We start from the raw sequence: 20,949 nt of genomic DNA, 5'->3' as shown, positions 1-20,949 counted from the left end.
ATGGTTTGCCATCTTCCTAAGACGTTTTGCCTGAGTTTATCAGTGTCATGGCTTTTGTTTCTCTTGAGTCTATTTCAGATTTATTTTTGTTGAGATCATAGTGAGAAGCACCTTTGGGGATCAACAAGAAAATCAGGATTTCATCTGATATATCTTTAAAACTCATGATCTGGTGTGTGTCTTTTAGTGGTTTTTTTTTGGTAGATGATGCTTTTTTTCCTTTAGTTTTTTCTATTTTGTTTGTTTGTTTTTACAGTAGGTCTTTGGTTATCTATTTTAAATATATCAGTGTCTACATGTCAATCCCAAACACCTAATCTGTACTCCCCCGGGTAATCATAAATTCATTCTCTAAGTCTGTGAATCTGTTTCTGCTTTGTAAATAAGTTCATTTGTATCTCTTTTTTTTAATTTCACATTTGAGTGATGTCCTATGATATTTGTCTTTCTCTGTCTGGCTCACTTCACTTTGAGTGACAGTCTCCAGGTCCGTCCGTGTTGCTGCAGATGGCATTATTTCCTTCTTTTGATGACTGAGTGATAGTCCATTGTATCTGTGTACCACATCTTCTTTATCCATTCATCTCTCAGTGGACTTCTAGGTTGCCTCCACGTCTTGGCTACTACAGACAGTACTGCAGTGAACACCGGGATGCGTGTATACTTTCGAAAAAAGTTCTTCTGGTTTCAGAAAAGTTTTTTTCCAGATACATGCCCAGGAGTTGAATTGCTCCTAGACATATATCTGGATCATATGGTAGCTCTATTTTCACTTTTTTGAGGAACCTCCGTATTGTTTTCCACAGTGGCTGTACCAATTTACATTCCCACCAACAGTGTAGGAAGGTTCCCTTTTCTCCACACCCTCTCCAGCGTTATTTGTAGACTTTTTGATGATGGCCATTGAGACTGTTGTGAGGTGATACCTCACTGTAGTTATGGTTTATATTTCCGTAATAATTAGTGATATTGAGCATCTTTTCATGTGTTTTTTGGGCCATCTGTATGTTTTCTTTGTAGAAATGTCTATTTAGGTCTTTGGCCTATTTTTTGATTGGGTTGTTTACTTTTTGGATATTGAGTTGCATGAGCTGTTTGTAAATGAAATCTTAGCCTAATCATCTAAAAAATATTCTAATTTATGCAAAGCAATGCTTCTTCAGGTATACACACACACACACACATACACACACACACATACACACACATACACACACTAGTCTCGCATCTCATTGAGATTTAGGGGCTGTAGCAGATCACCATTTATATTTATTTGTGTGTCTTTTTCCACCACCTTCTGCTTATTCCACAGTTCTTTGTTATGTTTGAAAGCTTGATTTCTTTTAATGCAATTCACATTACTGTGAGCATGCTTGCACACAGATACAATGGGGTGGGAACCCTTGGGGGAGCGATAGTCCTGCATGTAACAGTACAAGGAGCTTTGTTGGTCAAAAACTCCCAAAGGGAAGTGGAAAGGTGTTCCCAAACTAACTTGAAGAGTGTTACTCCCCTCCCCCAATCATAATGCCTTACTCCAGGAAGAATGAAAGCAGGGGCCACAGAAGGAGATCACATTACAGTTCAACTTGGCTTAATTATGCTCTGGATTGATTTAAACCGGAGCCAGCTCAAAGCAGACCCACATTAGTGCAAATCCTTTGCAAATCTTGGGAAAAGCAGTTGGCCCGGCTGGGGGATGTGCTCTGTGATACTGTTAATATCAGCAAGCTTTTTTATAAAGAATGTGTTGGAAAGACTGAGACAACATGGGTGTGGATATCTGCAGTTGTTAATTTGTAAAGCCTGATTTTGCTTTTAATAAAGGCAGCATCCTTAAACCCAGCAGGGAACCAGCACTAGAAAACTAGTGAAACATGTCCGGGCAAGGTTAGTGTGTCTGTTAAAGGTCTGCAGGCCTCTCTTAAATATAAAAGCAAAATAAGGAAAACAAAGCTCTTACTTTTTGTAATGTGGACACCAGAAAATAGAGCTCGAGTGGCAGAAATGACTTCACAAGAAGCTGGTCACAGTCTCCCACCTCCTCTGAACTCAGGGGACAGGAGAACTTGTCTCCTGACAGTCCTGCTCTTTCTGTGTCCTCCACACATCATGCCCCTCAGTTCAGGGTATCAAGAAGCTTTTTGTCATCCGGGGCATGTGGCAGCCCGAATGAGATGCAGTGGGAGTGTTTGGCAGAACATAACTGACATAAGAATAGAAGGGAAACCGGGTCTATTGAGCCTCTCACCAAAGTGTGTTAAATTCCCCTTTCACCAGCAGCTCTGGTTACACGTGAAATCAGATTAAATATGGAGAATCAAGGCCTGGACTCAAATACCTTCAAGCAGATGGTGGAAAATCAGTAGCCTCATTTTTTTAAAAAGATATTTTGTTTTAAAACCACAGACTTTTTTTTTGTCTTCTTTGAAGTTTTATTTCATTATTCTCAGAAGGCTTGGTACTGTTGCTGGGATGATACAGATTCTCAATTTGCAGTAATTATCAATACAACTTTTTAATATTTCCTCTTCCATTGTAGTAGCTTACAATGCAAGAGGAAATTTAGAGACAGCCTTTAAATTTTTCATAGATTTTTAAAAAATTTTATTTTATGTTGGACTGGAATTGATCTGCAATTTTGTGTTAGAAAACCACCGACTCTTTCGAGTTTTAAATCAATGCCCATTTTAACAACTTTTCCCTTCTTTTTTAAGTCACAAAGTCAAAAAGAAAGTCACAACAACATAAAATCCTATATCTGTCATGTTATTTATAGGCAGACTTTCAGGGCAGTAGATAAAAATGTTGTTGAGTAAACACATAACTGCTTGGGAGACTTTTGAACCACGTTTAAAAAAAGAAGAGAGAGGAAAAAAAAAAACACAAGGAAGAAAACTGCAGAGCATTTTGTACTCAGAGAGTTGGCCATTGTGCTCTGAAATGCTTACACTGGGGCATAAAAAGCCCAAGAGGTCATTTCCTGATGGCTTGAACCCAGGAGGAGAGGCCTGGGATCGCAGGGAGTGGGTGTGCTTGTACATGCCAGGTGTATCCACACATGCACTCACACATACACACAACCCATCATGTACAGATGCACACCCAGTGACACACACAGTAGTGGCAGAGAAGCCAGATCACTCCTTCTGTTGGAAGACCAGTCTGCCTCTGGAATCTAATGATCAGGGCTCACCTGCCCATAGGAGGCTCCCTGGCATAGAAGTTTCTGCGTGAGTGACAGATGTTCCCAAGAAGAACCTGCACTGGGTCTTTATGTAGCATCCATGTTGGTTTGAGACTAGAGACCAGGGCTCGGTTCTGCCTGGAAGGGCTACCTGTGCCTTGGAGGCAGGCAGTGGGTTTCCCAGGCTTTTCTGGAAGTGACTCCTTGCAATAGACACCTGGGCTCCACTAGGTGGATTAGCTGCTGACTCAAATATAATCTTTATTCAGCCCAAAGTTAACCACTCATAGAGAGCCTAATCCTAACCATGAATCATCCCACAGACCTCTCTTCGCCTTTTCCTAGGACAGTTGTCCCCATGGTGGTCTGCCCACTAAATTCACTGCCCTTCTACTCACAACAGTGAGATTTCCAGAGCCCCAAAGGCACATACACCAGATGTTTTTAAATAGCTTTGTCAGTAGTGTGGATTATGTTTCACTTTCAACTGAAACTCATATCTGTACACATTTAATTTCTTTTGAGCTTAGCCTGTTCCTTGAGCATCCGGCCAGAGTGGAATAATTATTACTCATATTCAGGTTTTAAATAATGTAATAATGCCCTTTTCTGGGATTTGCCCAATAGATGCCAATCTTCCTAAGAAAGCTCATTTTAAACTTTGATATTTGAGAGGGAAGAGTTGATGCAGTGAAAAGAACCAGAATTTAGACCCAGGAAGACCAGCGACCTCACGTCGCCACTACTCTTACTGGCTGTGCAGTCTCGCCGGGCACTCAGTAGACACGCCAGACACGCGTGTGAACTTAAAAGTGAAAGAAATTCGGGTTTTTATGATGCATAGCAACAGTGACTTAACTTACCTGATAGGAATTTACTTTGGGAAAAACTTTTCCAAGTGCTTCTGTTCTGTAAAAGAAGGAGTGCTCTCATACATTTGTAGAAATGAAATTGCACTGTAGGAACTCCTGTTAACCTTAATATTGTGTAAGGTTATGGTTTCAAATCTATGTACTGGATCTGTACTTTGAAGAGTGTGCGTGTGTGTATGCGTGTGTGTGTGTGTGTGTGTGTGCATGCGTGTGTCCATGTCCTAGAAATGGACGCTCTGCTGATCCCTCCTCCCATGATGTCACACCTCTATAGGAGCTGACGGGCAAACTGCCTGTAGAGTATCCTCTGGATCCAGGAGAGGAACCACCCATTGTTCGAAGAAGAATTGGGACATCGTTCAAGCTGGATGAGCAGAAAATCTTGCCTAAAGGAGAGGTGTGCATTTCTTCTCTCTGTGGCTAGGTTCTCTGATTCCCGCCTTACTGGCCTATTTGTGAGGACCCCAGGGTTTTCTCTAATGATGTTTCATTCTACCCAACACCGCACCCTCTTTTCCTCCTGAGTAGCCCTCCTGTAATCTTTTCTTAAATTATCTGTTTGGTCAGTATTCTGTGCCCATTGGTAGGGTCGGTTACCTGTGTTAATCTGAAAGCATTTTGATTTCTGCAGAGGCTGTGTGTCTGACTCAGTAGGCCTGTCGCAGGCAGCAAAGTTAACGGGAGGATATTCCCTAACAGTCATGTGTGCTCCTCCCGGCTCTTTGTCACTGAGAGCCGAGTGTGCTGTGTGATCTAGGAGAGAAAACAATCAAACAGGAAGAATGCCAAGCCCATGTCCGCAGGTGCAGGGGTGTTCAGTCACTCAGTTGTGTCTGACTCTTTGTGACCCCATGGACTGATGGACTGCAGCATGCCAGGCTTCCCTGTCCTTCATCATCTCCCAGAGCTTGATCAAACTCATGTCCATTGAGTCAGTAATGCCATCCAACCATCTCATCCTCTGTCACCGGCTTTTCCTCATGCCCTCAGTCTTTCCCAGCATCAGAGTGTTTTCCAGTGAGCCTTGGGCACCCAGTTGGTTAATAAGTTATCCAGTCTCAGAGCAAGAGAAATTCAAGGCCAGGCACACCTCAGGCCCCAGGGGCACGTCCAGGAAATGGCTTTCCAAATTTATTCCGAATACAGTTACTCATTACAATACTATTGAACAGAGGGTTTCAAAGGGCAGAAATCAGAGCCAGTGGAGAAGGGAATTCTGTACGGGCTTAGTGTTTTTAAAAAGAGAACCCGATGTTGTCACAGAACACGTGCAGTGGTTGAGTGTGGGGGCAAACACACATGACATGGAGACGACTGAGGGGGGCGAGCAGCCTCCTGAAATCTGTAATAGCAGCCTCCCATCCCCAGGCAGTGGGGGGAACCGGTGGATGCACCAGAACCCTTCACCCAAACCTGGAGGCAGTTTTCCTCTTCTGTAGAACGAAGGCCATGACCCTCATTTCTCTGACTGTCGCTGGGATTAAGTGAGCAAGTGGATGGAGGATATTTAACTCAGTATTGACAAACGCTAGATGCTTGGTAACCATGAGGGGTGTTGGAGGAGGGGTGCTGGGCTGTGGGTGGGCCTGGGACTTTATCAGAGTCAGAACTGGGGTGCAGGCGGTGTGATTTAAAGAACCAGCTGGTGGAGTATTTCTCAAACCTGGCTGTCGTCGGAACTGCCTGGAGACTTCCACTCCTCTTGTACTGGTCAGACACCTGCACTGAACTTTCCAGGGGAGACCCCACTTGAGTGAACACCCCACCCTACCCGTGCCCTGCTGTTCTTCCCACGTTCCCATCACGCCTTCTCACAGTGCCTCTGTCACACTTCCCAGTAAAAGATGCCTCAGCTCCCGAAGAATCCTTGTCTCCTGCAGATGTCATCAGCAGATGCCTCTTTCTCCTGGGAATGCCCTTGACCTCCCTGTTCACACGCAGGCAGCCATCTCTGCGGACGAGCCGCCAGCCTTGTCCTTGGCTCGGTTTAAGTAGCAAAAGTGTGTCCTGGGCTCCCACAAAATCGCAGTCAGGGTCTTGGGCCAGGGCTGTTCTGCCTGCCCAGGAGCAGCTGCGAGCTGAGGTCACTCTTGCAGACTGGGCTGTGTCCTTGGTGACTTTTTTGTCTTGAGGGTCTGGGCAAGAGTCCACCTGGTTATGGTTACTCTTCTCCAAGGATAAGGAAACGCAGTGGGTGTTTGAAGGCCCCGGGGACTTTTATAGCCCCTTACTCGTTCCTTTCAGTCTCCCCCTGGGCCTGTCCCTTCAGGGCTCCACAGGAAGTGAAGTCCAGCTCAGAGTTTTGTGCCTGATGGAGGCACCCTGCCTGGCACACGGTGCCCACAGGTGAGGGTGGAGTATTTGGCCATTGACTAGGAAGTGCTGGTTCCAGCGAGCTCGGCGATCTGCTCTTCCGTGGTTAGATCCGTTCCTTTCAAGTTTTAGCCAGGCTGTGGATCCTCCAGAGCTACAGTGCGGGCTTGGGCTCCCCTGGTGTTGATGGTCTGGGTGGTGTCTGCAGAAGGGACCAGCTGAGCTGCAGAGAAGCCAGCAGTTAATCTGAACTCCCCCTTCATCCTCTGGGCCCACCAGGCACCTTCTGGCAGCCACAGTTGCATTTCTCCTGGGTTCAAAACCCTGTTTGAGGGAAAATTCATCCCCCTGCTCCTTTCAGCCAAAGTCAGGAGCAGAGGAAGAAGGGAGGGAGGCACACAGGAAAGGAAGGCGTGCCCAAGATGATCCAAGGAGCAGGGGTCCAGCTCTACCACCCACCAGCCAGACTCACAGGGGGTCCCTGGTCATTCAGCAGAAGTTATGTGCAGAGCAGGTGTGTGTGGACAGCAGAGCTCACAGAAAAACATCTGAAGGAGGCCTGATTAAGTAGGGATGAGGCCCAGCATGAAGGGCTCAAAATAGAGACAGAGGGCATGTGCTGCGGCTAGGGGCAGCAGGGGTGGGGGTGGGGATGTCCCTGTGAGTCCCCTGCTAGCAAACCCACAGAAGAGTACAGAGAGACCATGCCCCTAATGGAAAGCAGACGCCAACCCAGTGGGCCCTGGATTGCCTCTATGCTGGGTCTTCCAGAACGTTGCTGGAGACCTTGGAAATGAAACCTAGCGGCCCCCAGGCCTGAAAACTCCCTGCTTTTCAGTCATGGTGCCAGTCTCAGGGCTGATGGTTGTCCGCAGGATGGGTCAGAGGCCTAGAGTCTCAAAAGCGAGCGTGTCAAGGTCCCTGGCTGCCAGGGACTGGAAGATCCAGCACTGAGGGGCCAGGCCCAGCCGGGGTGGGCGCTGAGGCCTTTGGTTCCCTAGTGTGCCAGTCTTGTGGGGCGGGGTGGGGGTGGGAGGATGGGCATCACCTGTTCAGCATCCACCTAAGTGCGGCCTCGGCTCCCCCTCCTACAGGAAGCCGAGTTGGAGCGCCTGGAGCGGGAATTTGCCATTCAGTCCCAGATTACAGAGGCTGCCCGCCGCCTGGCCAGTGACCCCAATGTCAGCAAAAAACTGAAGAAGCAGAGGAAAACCTCTTATTTGAACGCACTGAAGAAGCTGCAGGAGATTGAAAGCGCCATCAACGAGAACCGTGTCAAATCTGGGAAGAAACCCACCCAGAGGGCCTCGCTGATCATCGACGGTCAGTGCTAAGACCACTCCCTGCTGTGGGTGTCCCTTCCCCAACTGGCCTCAGGGGATGGGTGTCCCTGTCCAGAGTGTGGACCTAAAACCCAGGCCCTTGAGTAATCTAGCAAGCTGCTGAGCTACCCCTGTGCGTTAATGTTTCCATCCATAAAATGAAGCTAGAAAGACCTGGTAGCAGTGAGAGCAATAAGATGCACTCAGAACCTGAGATAAAAGGGATTATACAAATCAAAGGAGTGTTATTACTCTTATGGCCTCTTGGAAGTGCACTCCTCTCAGTCTCCTAAAAACTAAGTCCTCAGCCAGCCTAGGCTCCAACATCCTCAGGGACCTGATCACCCTACCCAGGTCTGGAAGGAAAGGCAGGAGGCTGGGCTACCCCGAGGCCAGCACCCCTGCAGCCCTCTTTTGCCTCCATAGGCTTCCGTCCCACTGCTGAAGCTGGAGAGGTCTGGGCCTCCCCACTCTGATGGTCTAGAGCCCAAAACCCTGGTCCAGGAGGGGTTAGGAGCTGGGGAGACTATGTTTGGTGAACACTAGAAGGGAAGAACCCAGAATTAATCATCAGCTCTCAAGTCTCTCCCAACTATCATGATCCTTTTTTTTTTTTAAGTCAGCAAACTCTTTCTTTTAATGGGAGTATAGTTGTGTTGTATAACACTGCATTCCTTTCAGGTGTACAGCAAAGTGATTCACAAAAGACTAGATATATACGTCTATTCTTTTTCAGATTCTTATCCATTACAGGTTGTTACAGGATAATTTACTATAGTTCCCTGAATATAGTAGGTCCTTCCTTATCAATTTCTTTAAGATATATTATCAAGTATCCTTTCATAGTTTATACACATTTATCATACTTTTGCTCCAGGAGGACAGAAAGTAGAAGAGAGGTTATGAGGGGTTGGGGGAGGCGGACAGGGGAGTTACTGCTTTATGGGGACAGAGCTTTAGTTTGGGGAAGATGACAGAAGTTCTGGGGCTGGATGGTGGTAATGACTGCGCCACAGTGTGGATGTTCTTAAGTTCACTGAACTGTACAGCTAAAATGCTAAACTTTCTATTATATATGTCTTACCACTGTGTATGTATATATCGCTGTAGCCTAAAACTGTGGGCATCCTGGGGAGGGGATAATAGACTGGCGACTCCAAGAGGCTAGTCAAGGCTATGTCTCCTAGCAGTTCATAGTTCATCAAGCAATACAGATAAAGAGAATTCTTAGTTCGGAGAGAAAAAGATCATAAAACAGTTGTTTTGCTCTAGGAAATTTAAAATAACTGTCCTTCTGCCTCTTGCCCTATTGTCCTTGGTGAAGATGTTGTCATTTTTCCCTAAAAGAGCTGCAGTCAGCCTGCCTTCCTCTATCTTCTCTGCCTTTTGGGACTTCCTTCTGCACCCTTAAAGGGACCTGGCGGGGGGTGTCCCCAGCTCTGCAGAAACATCAGCAAAGCTGACAGAGTATGGGAAGGACAGCTGAGGGACAGACGTCTTGCTGGTCGACCACAGAAGAGCATGGTTCCCCCGCCTGGTCAGTGAGGGCCATTCTGTGAGGACAGCCGGCAGAGTCCATCTGTAACTCACTCTCTGACCAGCTGGCAAATGGTCCCGTCCAAGCTGTTAGCCATGTGTGTTACCTCCTTAAGAATATACCTTCTCCATTTTGCTGCCTGCTTGAAATAATGTTTCATCTTAAGAGCCCACTTGAAATAGAGTAATTCCCATTTCTTCTTCCATGCCTTAGCCTGGTTTGTTATTTAAGAGATAAAAGGCTAAGCTTGGGATCTAAAGACCTGGGATCTTTTGCTGACTTAGCCAGAAGAGCAACACAGCTCTGGACAAGCCATCCCTCCCTAGATATCCCTCAGTTTCCCTACCTGCTAAAGGAAGGGGATTATCTTTCTGTCTCCCTCTGGGTGTGTTCTCATGGTTAATTGAATGGTGTCTGTGAAAATAAGCTTTGGAGAGAGAAGCTGTACTTAGAAGCTTGTTTTGTCTGCTAATGGCTTAAGAAGTTTATTGAGAAGTCATTTACTGTCATATGAGCCAAACCAAGCTCCTCACCCTGGTTTTGCGTGTGTAGAATAAATAGCAGGCCACTTCCTTGGGTTGAGTCGGAATGCGCCCTGAGATGGGCCGGGGCGATGATGTGGCCAGGCGGCCTTTATGCTGGATATTAAGCTGCTCAGTATTGCTGTTGCCAGTGAAACAAAGAACGGGCACATTGCAGTGTCAGGGATGGAGGGTGAGTCATGACCTACCACAGAGACTGTCAAAAGAAGTGCCTAACAGCATTTTGATTGTGTTTCATGGGTTCTTTCTGATTAGAAAGAAATGGGATGGTGGGAAACTCAGCGATGTTCACCGATTGAGCTCTGTCTAAGGCATGTGTTTAACTCATACTTTTATGCTTTTTGGCTTCCCAGATGGAAATATTGCCAGTGAAGACAGTTCCCTGTCAGATGCCCTTGTTCTTGAAGATGGTATGTTGTCTGTTTCCTGCTTGAGAACTCAGAGCATAGATTAAACTGGGATTAAGCTGAATGTAGCCTGAGATAGCCTGGGATTAAGCTATATGTAGTCTGAAACAGCTCAATGGAAAGCCAGGAGCTGGATCAAGATGGCACTGGGTTCCCTGTGATTCTTTCACTTCTCAGCGGTCACCTATTTGGCTGAGAGTGGGTGGGCACTACAGAAACACATGCCTATTGGAATTTCATTATGTCTTGGGGCCCAGAGGTAAGAGTTAAGGTGATGGTGAGTGGTTTGAGTTGTTTGGTCATGTCCAGCTCTTTGTGACTCCATGCAGTGCAGCACACCAGGCTTCCCTGTCTCCTGGAGTTTGCTCAAACTCGTGTCCATTGAGTTGGTGATGCTATCCAAGTGAGTGGATGGTGTTCGACTTTTTTAGTTGCCAAAACCACATTTTTACCTGAACAGATGATTTAAACACCATGTATAGTTTCCTTTTGAGTATAATTTCTGGAGGAAAGAAGTGGACATTGGTTTGGGTCATAAAGACTGAAACCTGCTAGGAGAGCCTACGGGCAGCCGGAAGAAAGCAAGTCTCTATACCTTCCTGAGAAATGGTGAAAGTGAAAGAAAGATGTCCCTTTAGACTCTTGGCCACCTAGAAAGCTGTCGTCTTATTTCTCATTGACCTCCAAAAACCTGGTGATTCTCAGGATATTTTCTTGGGAAATTCTTACAAAACTAGAAGCAATTGCACACCTACCACCCCCCAACCCCAGCCCACCATCACCACCACCACCACCACCAGTCAGGGAAGAAGGAATTCCAAACACAGAACCGTATTAGAGAATGTTCCCATGAATTTAAGCCCATCCTGGGGAGGTCAGGGCATTAATGACATGGAAATATGGGACTGGCCAAAAAGGTCATCCAGGTTTTACTGTAAGAACTTTTTGGGGAAAAAAAAATTTTTTTTGGCCAATCCATTGTATTAAGTGGTAATTATTTATTTTTTTGCCCTTTAGGAAAACTTAAGGTGGTAAGGGGTGATTCAGACAGAAAACATGGAAGATCTTGCTCCTAGTCATAATGATAACTATAAGGATAATATTCGTTGCCATTGATGTGAGATGAAGCTGGCAGGGTACTTACGCAGTTGTCTTGGTCCTGCTATTTGCAGTCAGATCATCATGTTTTTATTCATTGCATGGGTGGGAGGAAATGCCAGAATTGCAGGGGAGTGGGGGCCATGTTTTGAATATCAGAGATCCCGCGCTGGTCTTGACCTCTGTGGACTGCAGTCTTCCGGGGAGGAAAGCGGAACACTTGAGGGAGACTCCTCTGTAAAGAGAACCTGGGGTAGGAATAGATTGTCCTTAGCATTGTGTGGGGTCAGTTTCTTCCCCATGTGCCAGACCCTGGACCTACCAAGGGGCATGACTGCATCACTTGGGCCCCCCACTCCCATCGCAGGTAGCTCCTTCCAGGGGCATTTTCCTTACTGATTTGAGGGGTAAAACAGCGGAACCACAGCTCCTGTCCACTGACCTCCGATGGCGGGGGTGGAATTGGGGTGGGCGGAGCCTGCAGGGGTAGGGGGGAAGGCTGCCCCTTGCTCACTTCTACTCTTTTTTCCGTCTTGGTGCAGAAGACTCTCAGGTCACCAGCACACTGTCCCCCTTACAGTCCCCTCACAAGGGGCTCCCTCCTCGGCCACCATCGCACAACCGGCCACCTCCCCCACAGTCCCTGGAGGGACTCAGGCAGATGCACTATCACCGCAATGACTATGACAAGTCGCCCATAAAGCCCAAAATGTGGAGCGAGTCCTCGCTAGATGAGCCTTACGAGAAGGTCAAGAAACGTTCCTCGCACAGTCACTCCAGGTGAGCTGGGCCGGGAAGGCCACACGGAGTCACTGTCCACACTTGGACAGAACCCAAGGGCTAAGTAGCATCTGCGAGTCTCGGGTCCCCCGCACCCTGCATGCGCCTCCCCTGGGCTGCCTTCTAGCAGGGCTGCGCCACAGCGCCCTCTGCTGCCGACCTGCTGGAGGTACAGATTTGTCATTCGCAGGGAAATTTGGGGTTTTTGGCTCACAATCCACGTTGGCAGCAGCTTGCTTGAATGTCCTTAAATTCCATTGGAATTAATTAGGAAATCATAGGCAGAAGTATTCTGAAATGGCAAATGATCGTCCACACATAAGAATCCCAAAGTGGCTGAGAACCCTAAACCATCATCCAACAAAATTCTAAAGCCAAACAGCTGTAATCTTAGCTGTGTGTTACCAGTTCATTATTCAGCTGATATGGGAGAGGGGGGTTTTTGTCTGTCTCTCTGTTTTTCTCATTTCCCTTCATTATGCCCCGTAAAACTCCCAGTGGGTGCCCAGACAGGTACATATTTGTCTTATGGAAAACAGAAGCTGTGGTTGAGGGCAGGGGCTTCACAGAACAGCGGCTTCATCTCACACTGCCCTAAGGCATGAAGGGTAAGGGATAAGGACGCCCACCCACTTCTGGGGGAGTCCTGGGCAAACTTCCCTGACCCTGAAAGGGATGTCCTGAGGCCACAGTCAGCAACCTCGGAGAAGGGGCAGTCCTGGCAGGCAGTGACCAGCGTGGCCTCCTCTGGTTTGCAGCAGCCACAAGCGCTTCCCCAGCACGGGGAGCTGTGCAGAAGCGGGAGGCGGGAGCAGCTCCCTGCAGACCAGCCCCATCCGCAGCCTCCCACATTGGAACTCGCAGTGCAGCATGCCATCCACACCCGACCTCCGCGTCCGGAGTCCCCACTACGTGCATTCCACGAGGTGAGTCTCCCCATCTCCCTCCATGGGCCAGATCCCCACCTTTGTAAAAATTTGGCCCCACAACTGGCCCAGGTAACTGGTGAACTAGAGTCAGGACTGGACCGATGAGGTAGGCTCTCCTGTAAGTGAAGCAGAATTAAAAAGTAAGCTGGCAGCAGAAGGACCCCAAGAGCCAAGAGACACATTATATCCCACTGTCTGCATCAATGGGGCACCAGGAGCTGGGTCGGAGAATCCCCCAGACACTGTGGATATGGAAGGAGCTTTCCCAATAAGAGCGGAGGCGGGAACTTGAGCTGGATTAGCAGGGACCAGAACAGCCTTGCCCAGAGGAGGTCCCCTTGTACCTAAGTTTAAGCCTAAATTTATCCTGGACTTCCTTGAATGCCCCAGGCGGTAAATTAAACAGCAAAAGGAAAAGTGAGTTTTCAGTGAATCCCACCTTCTTTTCCTAAAAAGAGGCAAAATCAAAGCCATCACTCAATTTTCTCTAATACTTAAGTTCATAGGCACTGTAGTTCAAAGGACAGATAGTGTTATCTGCTGTAAGTGGTGAACCATTTATACAGGATAAAACTGAGCTCTCCAGGCAAGAGTCTCTCATCCATCCATCCATCCATTCATTCATTCACTCAGTCATACAACAGATACTTACCAAGTGCATCTATGTACCAAGTACCATTCTTGGGCACAGTGCAGGGGACAAAAAAGACTACACCGTGCTCCCATCAGACTGATGTTTTAGTCGGAAGAGAGTTCACAGTAAAGAAATGTCAGCGGTGATAAGTGTTGAGAAGAATAATGAGCAAGCAAGAAGCTAGAGAGTGAAGGGAGAGATTATCATTTAAATGAAACCAACAGAGAAGGCTTCTCTAATAAGATGACATTTGAGCAGAGACGTGGGTGGGATGGGTGGTGAGCTCTAAGGATATTCAGGAAACAAGAAGGTCAAAGAGCCAGATTCAGGCTTATACTTGGCATGTTCCCATGAGCTTGAGTGGAAGTAGGGGGTGGAACCAGAGAGGAAACTGAGGCCTGAGTCAAAGAGGGCCACATGATTGGGATTTCGCAGTCTACCCCGAGTGACAGTCACGGCTGGGACTCGCCTCTTCATGTACTTGGTTAACCCAGCCATGGTGAATTTCTGTGGAGTCCTTACCCTCTGCCCCCATGGCCATATTGATGGATATTTAGTGTGTGGCTCCAATAAGTGGAATGGATTATAACAAAGTAGTGGAGGAGTAAGTGTTTATTTGCCTCTTTCAGTTTTAAGTGTTCCACGTGCCACCAGTCTTCCTTTTTACACAGGTGTTCACAGGGAAATAGAAATCTATTGACATGGGTTTCATAATAGTACTGGGTGGAACCATATGACTGTTTCTGCAAGGCTTTTTTTTTTTTTTTAACCTACTAAAATGGCATTTCAGCGGCTTAACATAATGCTAAAACGGGGATAATCTTGATTCGCTGTGTCTATAGCTTCTCTTCTCATCTTTAAAAAAAAAAAGCGGGGGCGGGGGCGGTGGGGGCGCTGGCTATTGGCGTGCTTTTTTCAGAAGTAACACCTGGGCACTGTCTCTGACCCCACCGCCCATTCAAAATCAAACATCAGAGCGGAGGCCTGGGGACCAGCCGTCCCCTTCTCGCCCTGCCTTCACCTGGGAGGGTTGGGAAGCACCGGCTCTTGGACTCAGTTTCCGAAGGCCCCGAACCGCGATCCCAGAGCCGCCAACCCCTTCCCCCGGGCGCCCCCAGACCCACCTCGCTGGTCCTCTCCCCGCAGGTCGGTGGACCTCAGCCCCACGAGGCTGCACAGCCTGGCCCTGCACTTTCGGCACCGGAGCTCCAGCTTGGAGTCCCAGGGCAAGCTCCTGGGCTCGGAGAACGACACCGGGAGCCCCGACTTCTACACTCCACGGACTCGTAGCAGCAACGGCTCGGACCCCATGGACGACTGTTCGTCGTGCACCAGCCACTCGAGCTCGGAGCACTACTACCCGGCGCAGATGAACGCCAACTACTCCACGCTGGCCGAGGACTCGCCGTCCAAGGCGCGCGCGCGGCAGCGCCAGCGCCAGCGGGCGGCGGGCGCGCTGGGCGCGGCGAACTCGGGGAGCATGCCCAACCTAGCGGCGCGCGGCGGCGGCCACGGCGTCTACCTGCACAGCCAGAGCCAGCCGAGCTCGCAGTACCGCATCAAGGAGTACCCGCTGTACGTGGAGGGCGGCGCCACACCGGTGGTGGTGCGCAGCCTGGAGAGCGACCAGGAAGGCCACTACAGCGTCAAGGCGCAGTTCAAGACCTCCAACTCCTACACGGCCGGGGGCCTCTTCCGGGAGAGCTGGCGCGGCGGCGACGAGGGCGATGCGGGCCGCCTGACGCCCTCGCGCTCGCAGATCTTGCGGACTCCATCCCTGGGCCGCGAGGGCGCCCCTGAGAAGGGCGCCGGCCGCGCCGCCGTCTCGGACGAGCTGCGCCAGTGGTACCAGCGCTCGAGCGCCTCGCACAAGGAGCACAGCCGCCTGTCGCACACCAGCTCCACCTCCTCGGACAGCGGCTCCCAGTACAGCACCTCCTCCCAGAGCACCTTCGTGGCGCACAGCAGGGTCACCCGGATGCCCCAGATGTGCAAGGCCACGTCAGGTGAGGAGGGACTGGGGACTGGGAGGGCGCGGCGGCCGGGCGCGCGCATGCTTGATCATCGGTCAGGTTGTGAACCGGTGGAGAGTGCAGCTTTTAGAGTTGGCAGTAAGGAGAGATGGTTAATTCTAGAAACCTAGCTGTGCGATGTGCAAGACCTTCGTTCCCCTCCTTTCCCATCCCTTCCATTCTGCCCTTGGTTTTGCCGAAGGAGGAAGACCCTGGAGAGGGTAGGGCGGTGCATCCGACACCCTAGCCCACCCACAGCGGGCTGCACAGTCTCCCATTTCAGCTTCCTAAGTTCTGGTGCCATCCACCCGTCCAGCCACTTCCCCTTGGAAGGACAGAGATGCAGGAAGTGGTGAAGTCCGTGTCTCCAGGTTTGCCCAGTCAAAGGTGCGCCTTTGCCCTGGTGAAGGGATTTGGCGGTAGAGAGTTGAGCGGCACACTTGCAGAGGAGAGCTCCCTCCAGGCGATGCTTGGTCCTGAGGCCCTGAGATTCGGCCAGTGTCCTCCGCCCCCCAGGTGGGGCAGACTGGCTGCAGAAAGAAGTGCAGTTCTGCCTGAGTTCCCCAATGACTTCATGGAACTCCTGACTGCACCTCAGTATCCCTTTCCAGTGATGTTATGATCTAACCAAAGTAATTTTTGTCAAGTGCTTCTGATGCCCTGAGGTTACACCTTCACCTTTTCATCATCAGATGAAAGGTTACCTTATATTCTTGTACTTGGGCGTTAAGCAGTACCAAATCCAGTGAAAAAATGGAAGAAACCATCCTCCCCCTTCAGTTACATTACTTTCCCCTCTCCATCTCCAAGAAAGAATAATGGTAACAACAGCCAGGATGTGTCCTGCCTTCTCCACATCCCTGAGCGGTTCTCAGCACCTGCACACACGAGCTTGTGTAGGTTATCTCAGTTTCCACAAAGAGGGGGGAGATTGTAGTGATAAGAGCACCTTTCTAGTTGGTGGATGGGTGCTGCTCATTCTTGAATCGCCTGATAATGCCAATTTGAAAAAGAGAGCAACTGCATTCCCCTGGCTGTAGGAAAGAAAACAGGGGAGGACTTTGAGACATAATAAAAAATGATTCTCAGAGTAAGACATCAGCAACAAAGGGAAGGAAGTCCAAGTCAGTATATAACTTGGGACTGGAAAGAAGGATAAGTAAGGGCAAAAACCCAGGGAAAGAGGAGTGATCTTAAGGAAAACGAGGGGTCCCTCTTTGGGGAACTGAAGGAGATGCTTGGGGCCTAGGAAGGGCAGGGCAAAGAGGAAGGCCCGGCCGGCTTCTGGGTATACCAGGCCACAGGGCTCCTACATCCTCTCCCCAGCACCCCACTGACTCATGTATTAAGGTTCATCGGCCAAATGACAAATTTCAGAGACAAGAATAAACATGGTTCAAGCCATTGTGAGAGAACCATGGACTTCAGTGTCCTAAAAGCTTCTTCAGATGCCTCTGTCATCTGTCAAATCAGCCCAGTGACATTTGCCATCAACTTCTTAGGAGGATTTTGAGAATAATTGCACCTCATGCGAAGAGCTGACTCATTGGAAAAGACTCTGATGCTGGGTGGGATTGGGGGCAGGAGGAGAAGGGGACAACAGAGGATGAGCTGGCTGGATGGCATCACCGACTCGATGCACATGAGTTTGAGTGAACTCCGGGAGTTGGTGATGGACAGAGAGGCCTGGAGTGCTGCAGTTCATGGGGTTGCAAAGAGTCAGACACAACTGAGCGACTGAACTGAGCATTTAAAGAGCGTGTTTCCCTGTGACCCTATTAGGAGAAGCCTTGGTTGGACAGGTCAGGAGTGTTTATATTCTGTCAGAATTGTAGTGCTTTTCTAGTAGATTTGCTTTATCTGAACAGATTCGATAAATCTTTTGAAACATATTTTAAGCTAAAAATTCTAGGAAGCTGTATCTGACCTTTCCTAATAAAAAAGATTGCCTCCCAAGGGAGCAAAGGGATGCATTTAAGTAGGATTTGCTTCCTAGTGAGTTTTCCCAACTAAGAAAATCCTGTCCCTATCAATAAGCTCCTAGTAGTCAAACTTGGATGAGCTCTGAAAAGCCCTGCCCCATTTGAAGTGTCCTAAATATGGTAAATGACAAGCCTGAAACAGCAGAGACGGCAAGCTCTGAGAACCTTTCTGGAGGTTCTCGATTCTGTGTAATGAAGAGTTTTAACCTTGGGGCCACATGTGGAAACTCCCTGGGGCGTATCTCGCTGGTGTCCGGAGAAATCAGTCATGCTGCACTAGGTCAGCCCAGGGCCCCCTCTGAGGACTGTGGGGACTGTCACCATCCTTGTGGCCACTTCCCAATGGCAAAGCAGGGGACCTGGAATCCCAGGCGAGCTCGACCCACATGGAGCTAGAATGGCTCAGGAGAGAAAACGTATTGGCCAAATGTGGGGAGAGGGGCCGATGTTTTCCCATCAGGACCCTGCAGCAGGTCCTGGGAGCATCTCTGGAAGGAAGCTCCTCCACTCCCCTGGGTCTGACCCCTGTTTTTTCTGCACCACCCACACGCAGCTGCCTTACCTCAAAGCCAGAGAAGCTCAACACCGTCGAGTGAAATTGGAGCGACGCCCCCCAGCAGCCCCCACCACATCCTAACCTGGCAGACCGGGTGAGTTCCCTTGGCAGACCTCTGATTCTCCCTCCCAGGTTCTGGAACCCTCCTCAGCCTTCTCTGTGGGTTAGAGGATAGCAGGTATAAGATCCTAGTAACAGAGAGTGTGTCAGCAGAAGAACGATGTCCTGGGAATGACGGACGGCACTGGGAAGCTCCCTCCTCTCCGGGGAGGCCCCAGGCCCTGCTAGTACCTCGTCACCCCCACCCCTTCCAGCATGGTCTCTTTATTCAGCTGATTCTCTCTACTCTCTTTCAAAGTTGGTGATAATCCCAAAAATGTGGAGGAGGTGAGTGCACTTGTTTGACCAGATGTCTGTGTTTGGCAGACATTTTTCAGTTTCTGCACATTTATCTCTAGTGATTTTAAGCCAGGCTTTGTCTTAGTGTTTGACAGGAGGGTTAAGATTGAGTACTTGCTGTGTACTCAAAGACCAGGAGCTTCTTCTAACCTATATCAGCTTATGTAATCCTTACTGCAACTTTGTAAGGGAAGTATCCAGGCTTTTTTCTGTTCTATAGATGAGGCTCAGAGAAAGTAAGTGTCTTTTCATCTTACACAGTTGGATGACCCTGGGATTTCAGCCCTGCACTCCGTTACCCCAAACCAAAGCCTTGTCTTTTCCACTAAGCCAGTGGTTCTTAAAATGCAGTACCCAGACGAGCAGCATAAGCATCACCTGGGGTACTGTTAGAAATGCACAAACATCTCGGGTCCATCAGTGACCCACTGAGTCAGAACCTAAGTCAAGGGTGGAGGACGCTGGCAGTCAGTGTGGTGATAAGCCCTCCAGGGGATTCCGATGATGTCACTGAACCACCCCACGCCGCCTCTTACTCCTCTTGAATTAAGAGCCTGTAGTCTCAGCTGCCAGGGTTCCCTGTCCACTCTCACTGGTCTGTTGGGCAGCAGCTACCCACTGTCCTTACTACACACCTTATAACACTTCCTTACGTACCATCTGCACCCCAGCTCTAGCTCCTGTGGTCAGGCAGCTGCTGCAAGGCTTCGGGCCCAAGAGTTTCAAGAGACAGATCCATAAGAGTGACCTTTTGTGTATACTGTACCTCCACTGACCAAGCCTTCTCACCTCAAGTAAGGACTTTCTGATTTCAGGGCGTCTGTCCGGCTCCTCCACATTTTCTGGGTCACACCCAGTCTCACCTGCTCCAAATGTATGACTGCCACTTGACTGACAGCAGGCTGTGGAGCTTAGGAGCACCTTTACCCTGGAGTGGGTCTGGGTGGCTGCCTATGTTTGATCACACACAGCTAGTGAGGACCCGAGACCAATTTGAAACAAAAAATGTTTGGTTGGTCCTTAAGCTCTTTTATCAGATTGGGTTGAATTATCATTAATGAAGAATAACTATTCTCTGATGTGATAAGAAAATGAGAAAGTGCCAAAGTCTGGCAGCCTTCCTAACAAAACCAAAGTGATCTTTGAGTCGTGCACGGGGTTGAAACTATCCTGTTTGTCACTAACACTTGGGTGCAGTCAGCTGGGCTTTGCAGTGTATTGATAAGCTACTCATCATGTCTGTCAGTTCCTCTCTTTAACATGCCCTCTCTTCTCTTCCTTTTCCTGCTTTCCTTGGTTCAGAGAAGCGACAGAAAACTCACCCATTATGGATGGGTCCGAGTCTCCAGCCCACCAAAGTACTGATGAATAGAGGTATCGTAAGGGAACGTGTTGTTCTTCCAGCCCTCCCCCTTCCCTGCTCATGAGTCGGAGATCTCACATGTGGTGCGGGAGTTGCCTTTGCTCGTATGGATCATAATTTCCAGGGGGAAACATCTGAGTGGTGTGGAAGCTGTCATCTTCATGTCCTATCTCTAGACACATGTGGGACTCGATGTTTATGTGTCTGTTTCTACATCCCTGATGTTAGATATAGATTAGATGTTAGATATTCCCACCGCTCCTTCCCCAAAAAGACCTCAAAGTGTGTTTTAGACCTTCCTGGGCTCTTTGTACATGCAGATACTTGTAGAATCTTTTGCTGCTTTTAGTAACCAGTGTTTGTTGAAAAGAATAGCATCGTGCAGTTTACATCTCAAAACACCAGGGGCAGACTGAGTTGGTCTAGAAGCATCTATCACCCATGAGTTCCTCCCAGTGTTTTTTAGTGACAGCTGTCTACTCTACCAAATGCTGTGCATTCCAGCATGGGGTCCACAGACAAGCCTTGTCCCCCATGTCAGCCAGGAGTTTGTTAGAAGGTAGACTCTTGGACCTACAGAATTCAAATCTGCATTTTAACAGGACCCCTGGGTGAATCACCTGCATGTTGGAATTTGCAAAGCCCTGCTTCAGTGGGCATAAAAATGTGAACACTTGGTCTGGTTCCTATTCTTAAAGGGTGACAAAGTATTTAAGTTAATAGCATTTCAAGGGTTAACTAAGAAGATAATGATACAGCTTCTTTTAAAGCCACTTCCGAATGGTAAGTTTACTCAATCAAAAGATGGCAGTGCTAACTCTTGTAGCACTTATGTATTCAAAACTCTGAATTTCTAGAGATGCTGTGTGAACTTGGCTTCAAAGGCCCAGGGTGGGAGCAGGGGCTTTGACAGGCAGAGGCTGAGGAACACCCTTCCAAGGGCAAAAGCACAGATGTAGAAACAAGCAGGGGTGTGTGGGGGAACAAGAGAGTGCCTTTTTGCTGTAGAGAAAGAG

The 20,949-nt window shown here is 48.7% G+C and overlaps 1 protein-coding gene across 9 annotated transcripts in view; it reads left to right on the top strand.

Annotated features, from left to right (window-relative positions):
• Window positions 1-20,949, top strand: part of FRMD4A (FERM domain containing 4A) — a 703,559-nt gene that overhangs the window by 669,477 nt on the left and 13,133 nt on the right. For 8 of the 9 annotated variants that reach the window (XM_060397374.1, XM_060397375.1, XM_042230562.2 and 5 more), the window contains 7 exons: window positions 4,334-4,456; window positions 7,467-7,695; window positions 10,127-10,183; window positions 11,821-12,058; window positions 12,817-12,984; window positions 14,768-15,627; window positions 18,169-18,265. In XM_060397374.1, coding sequence (XP_060253357.1) covers window positions 4,334-4,456; window positions 7,467-7,695; window positions 10,127-10,183; window positions 11,821-12,058; window positions 12,817-12,984; window positions 14,768-15,627; window positions 18,169-18,265 — 1,772 coding nt within the window. Of the gene's footprint in view, window positions 1-4,333; window positions 4,457-7,466; window positions 7,696-10,126; window positions 10,184-11,820; window positions 12,059-12,816; window positions 12,985-14,767; window positions 15,628-18,168; window positions 18,266-19,872; window positions 19,945-20,949 lie in introns of all 9 variants that reach the window. The other variant, XM_042230564.2, reaches the window with a different exon arrangement.

The sequence above is a fragment of the Ovis aries genome, chromosome 13 (genome assembly GCF_016772045.2).
Source record: "Ovis aries strain OAR_USU_Benz2616 breed Rambouillet chromosome 13, ARS-UI_Ramb_v3.0, whole genome shotgun sequence".
NCBI classification, from domain to species: domain Eukaryota; kingdom Metazoa; phylum Chordata; class Mammalia; order Artiodactyla; family Bovidae; genus Ovis; species Ovis aries.
This window is presented reverse-complemented; position numbering and strand designations above follow the sequence as displayed.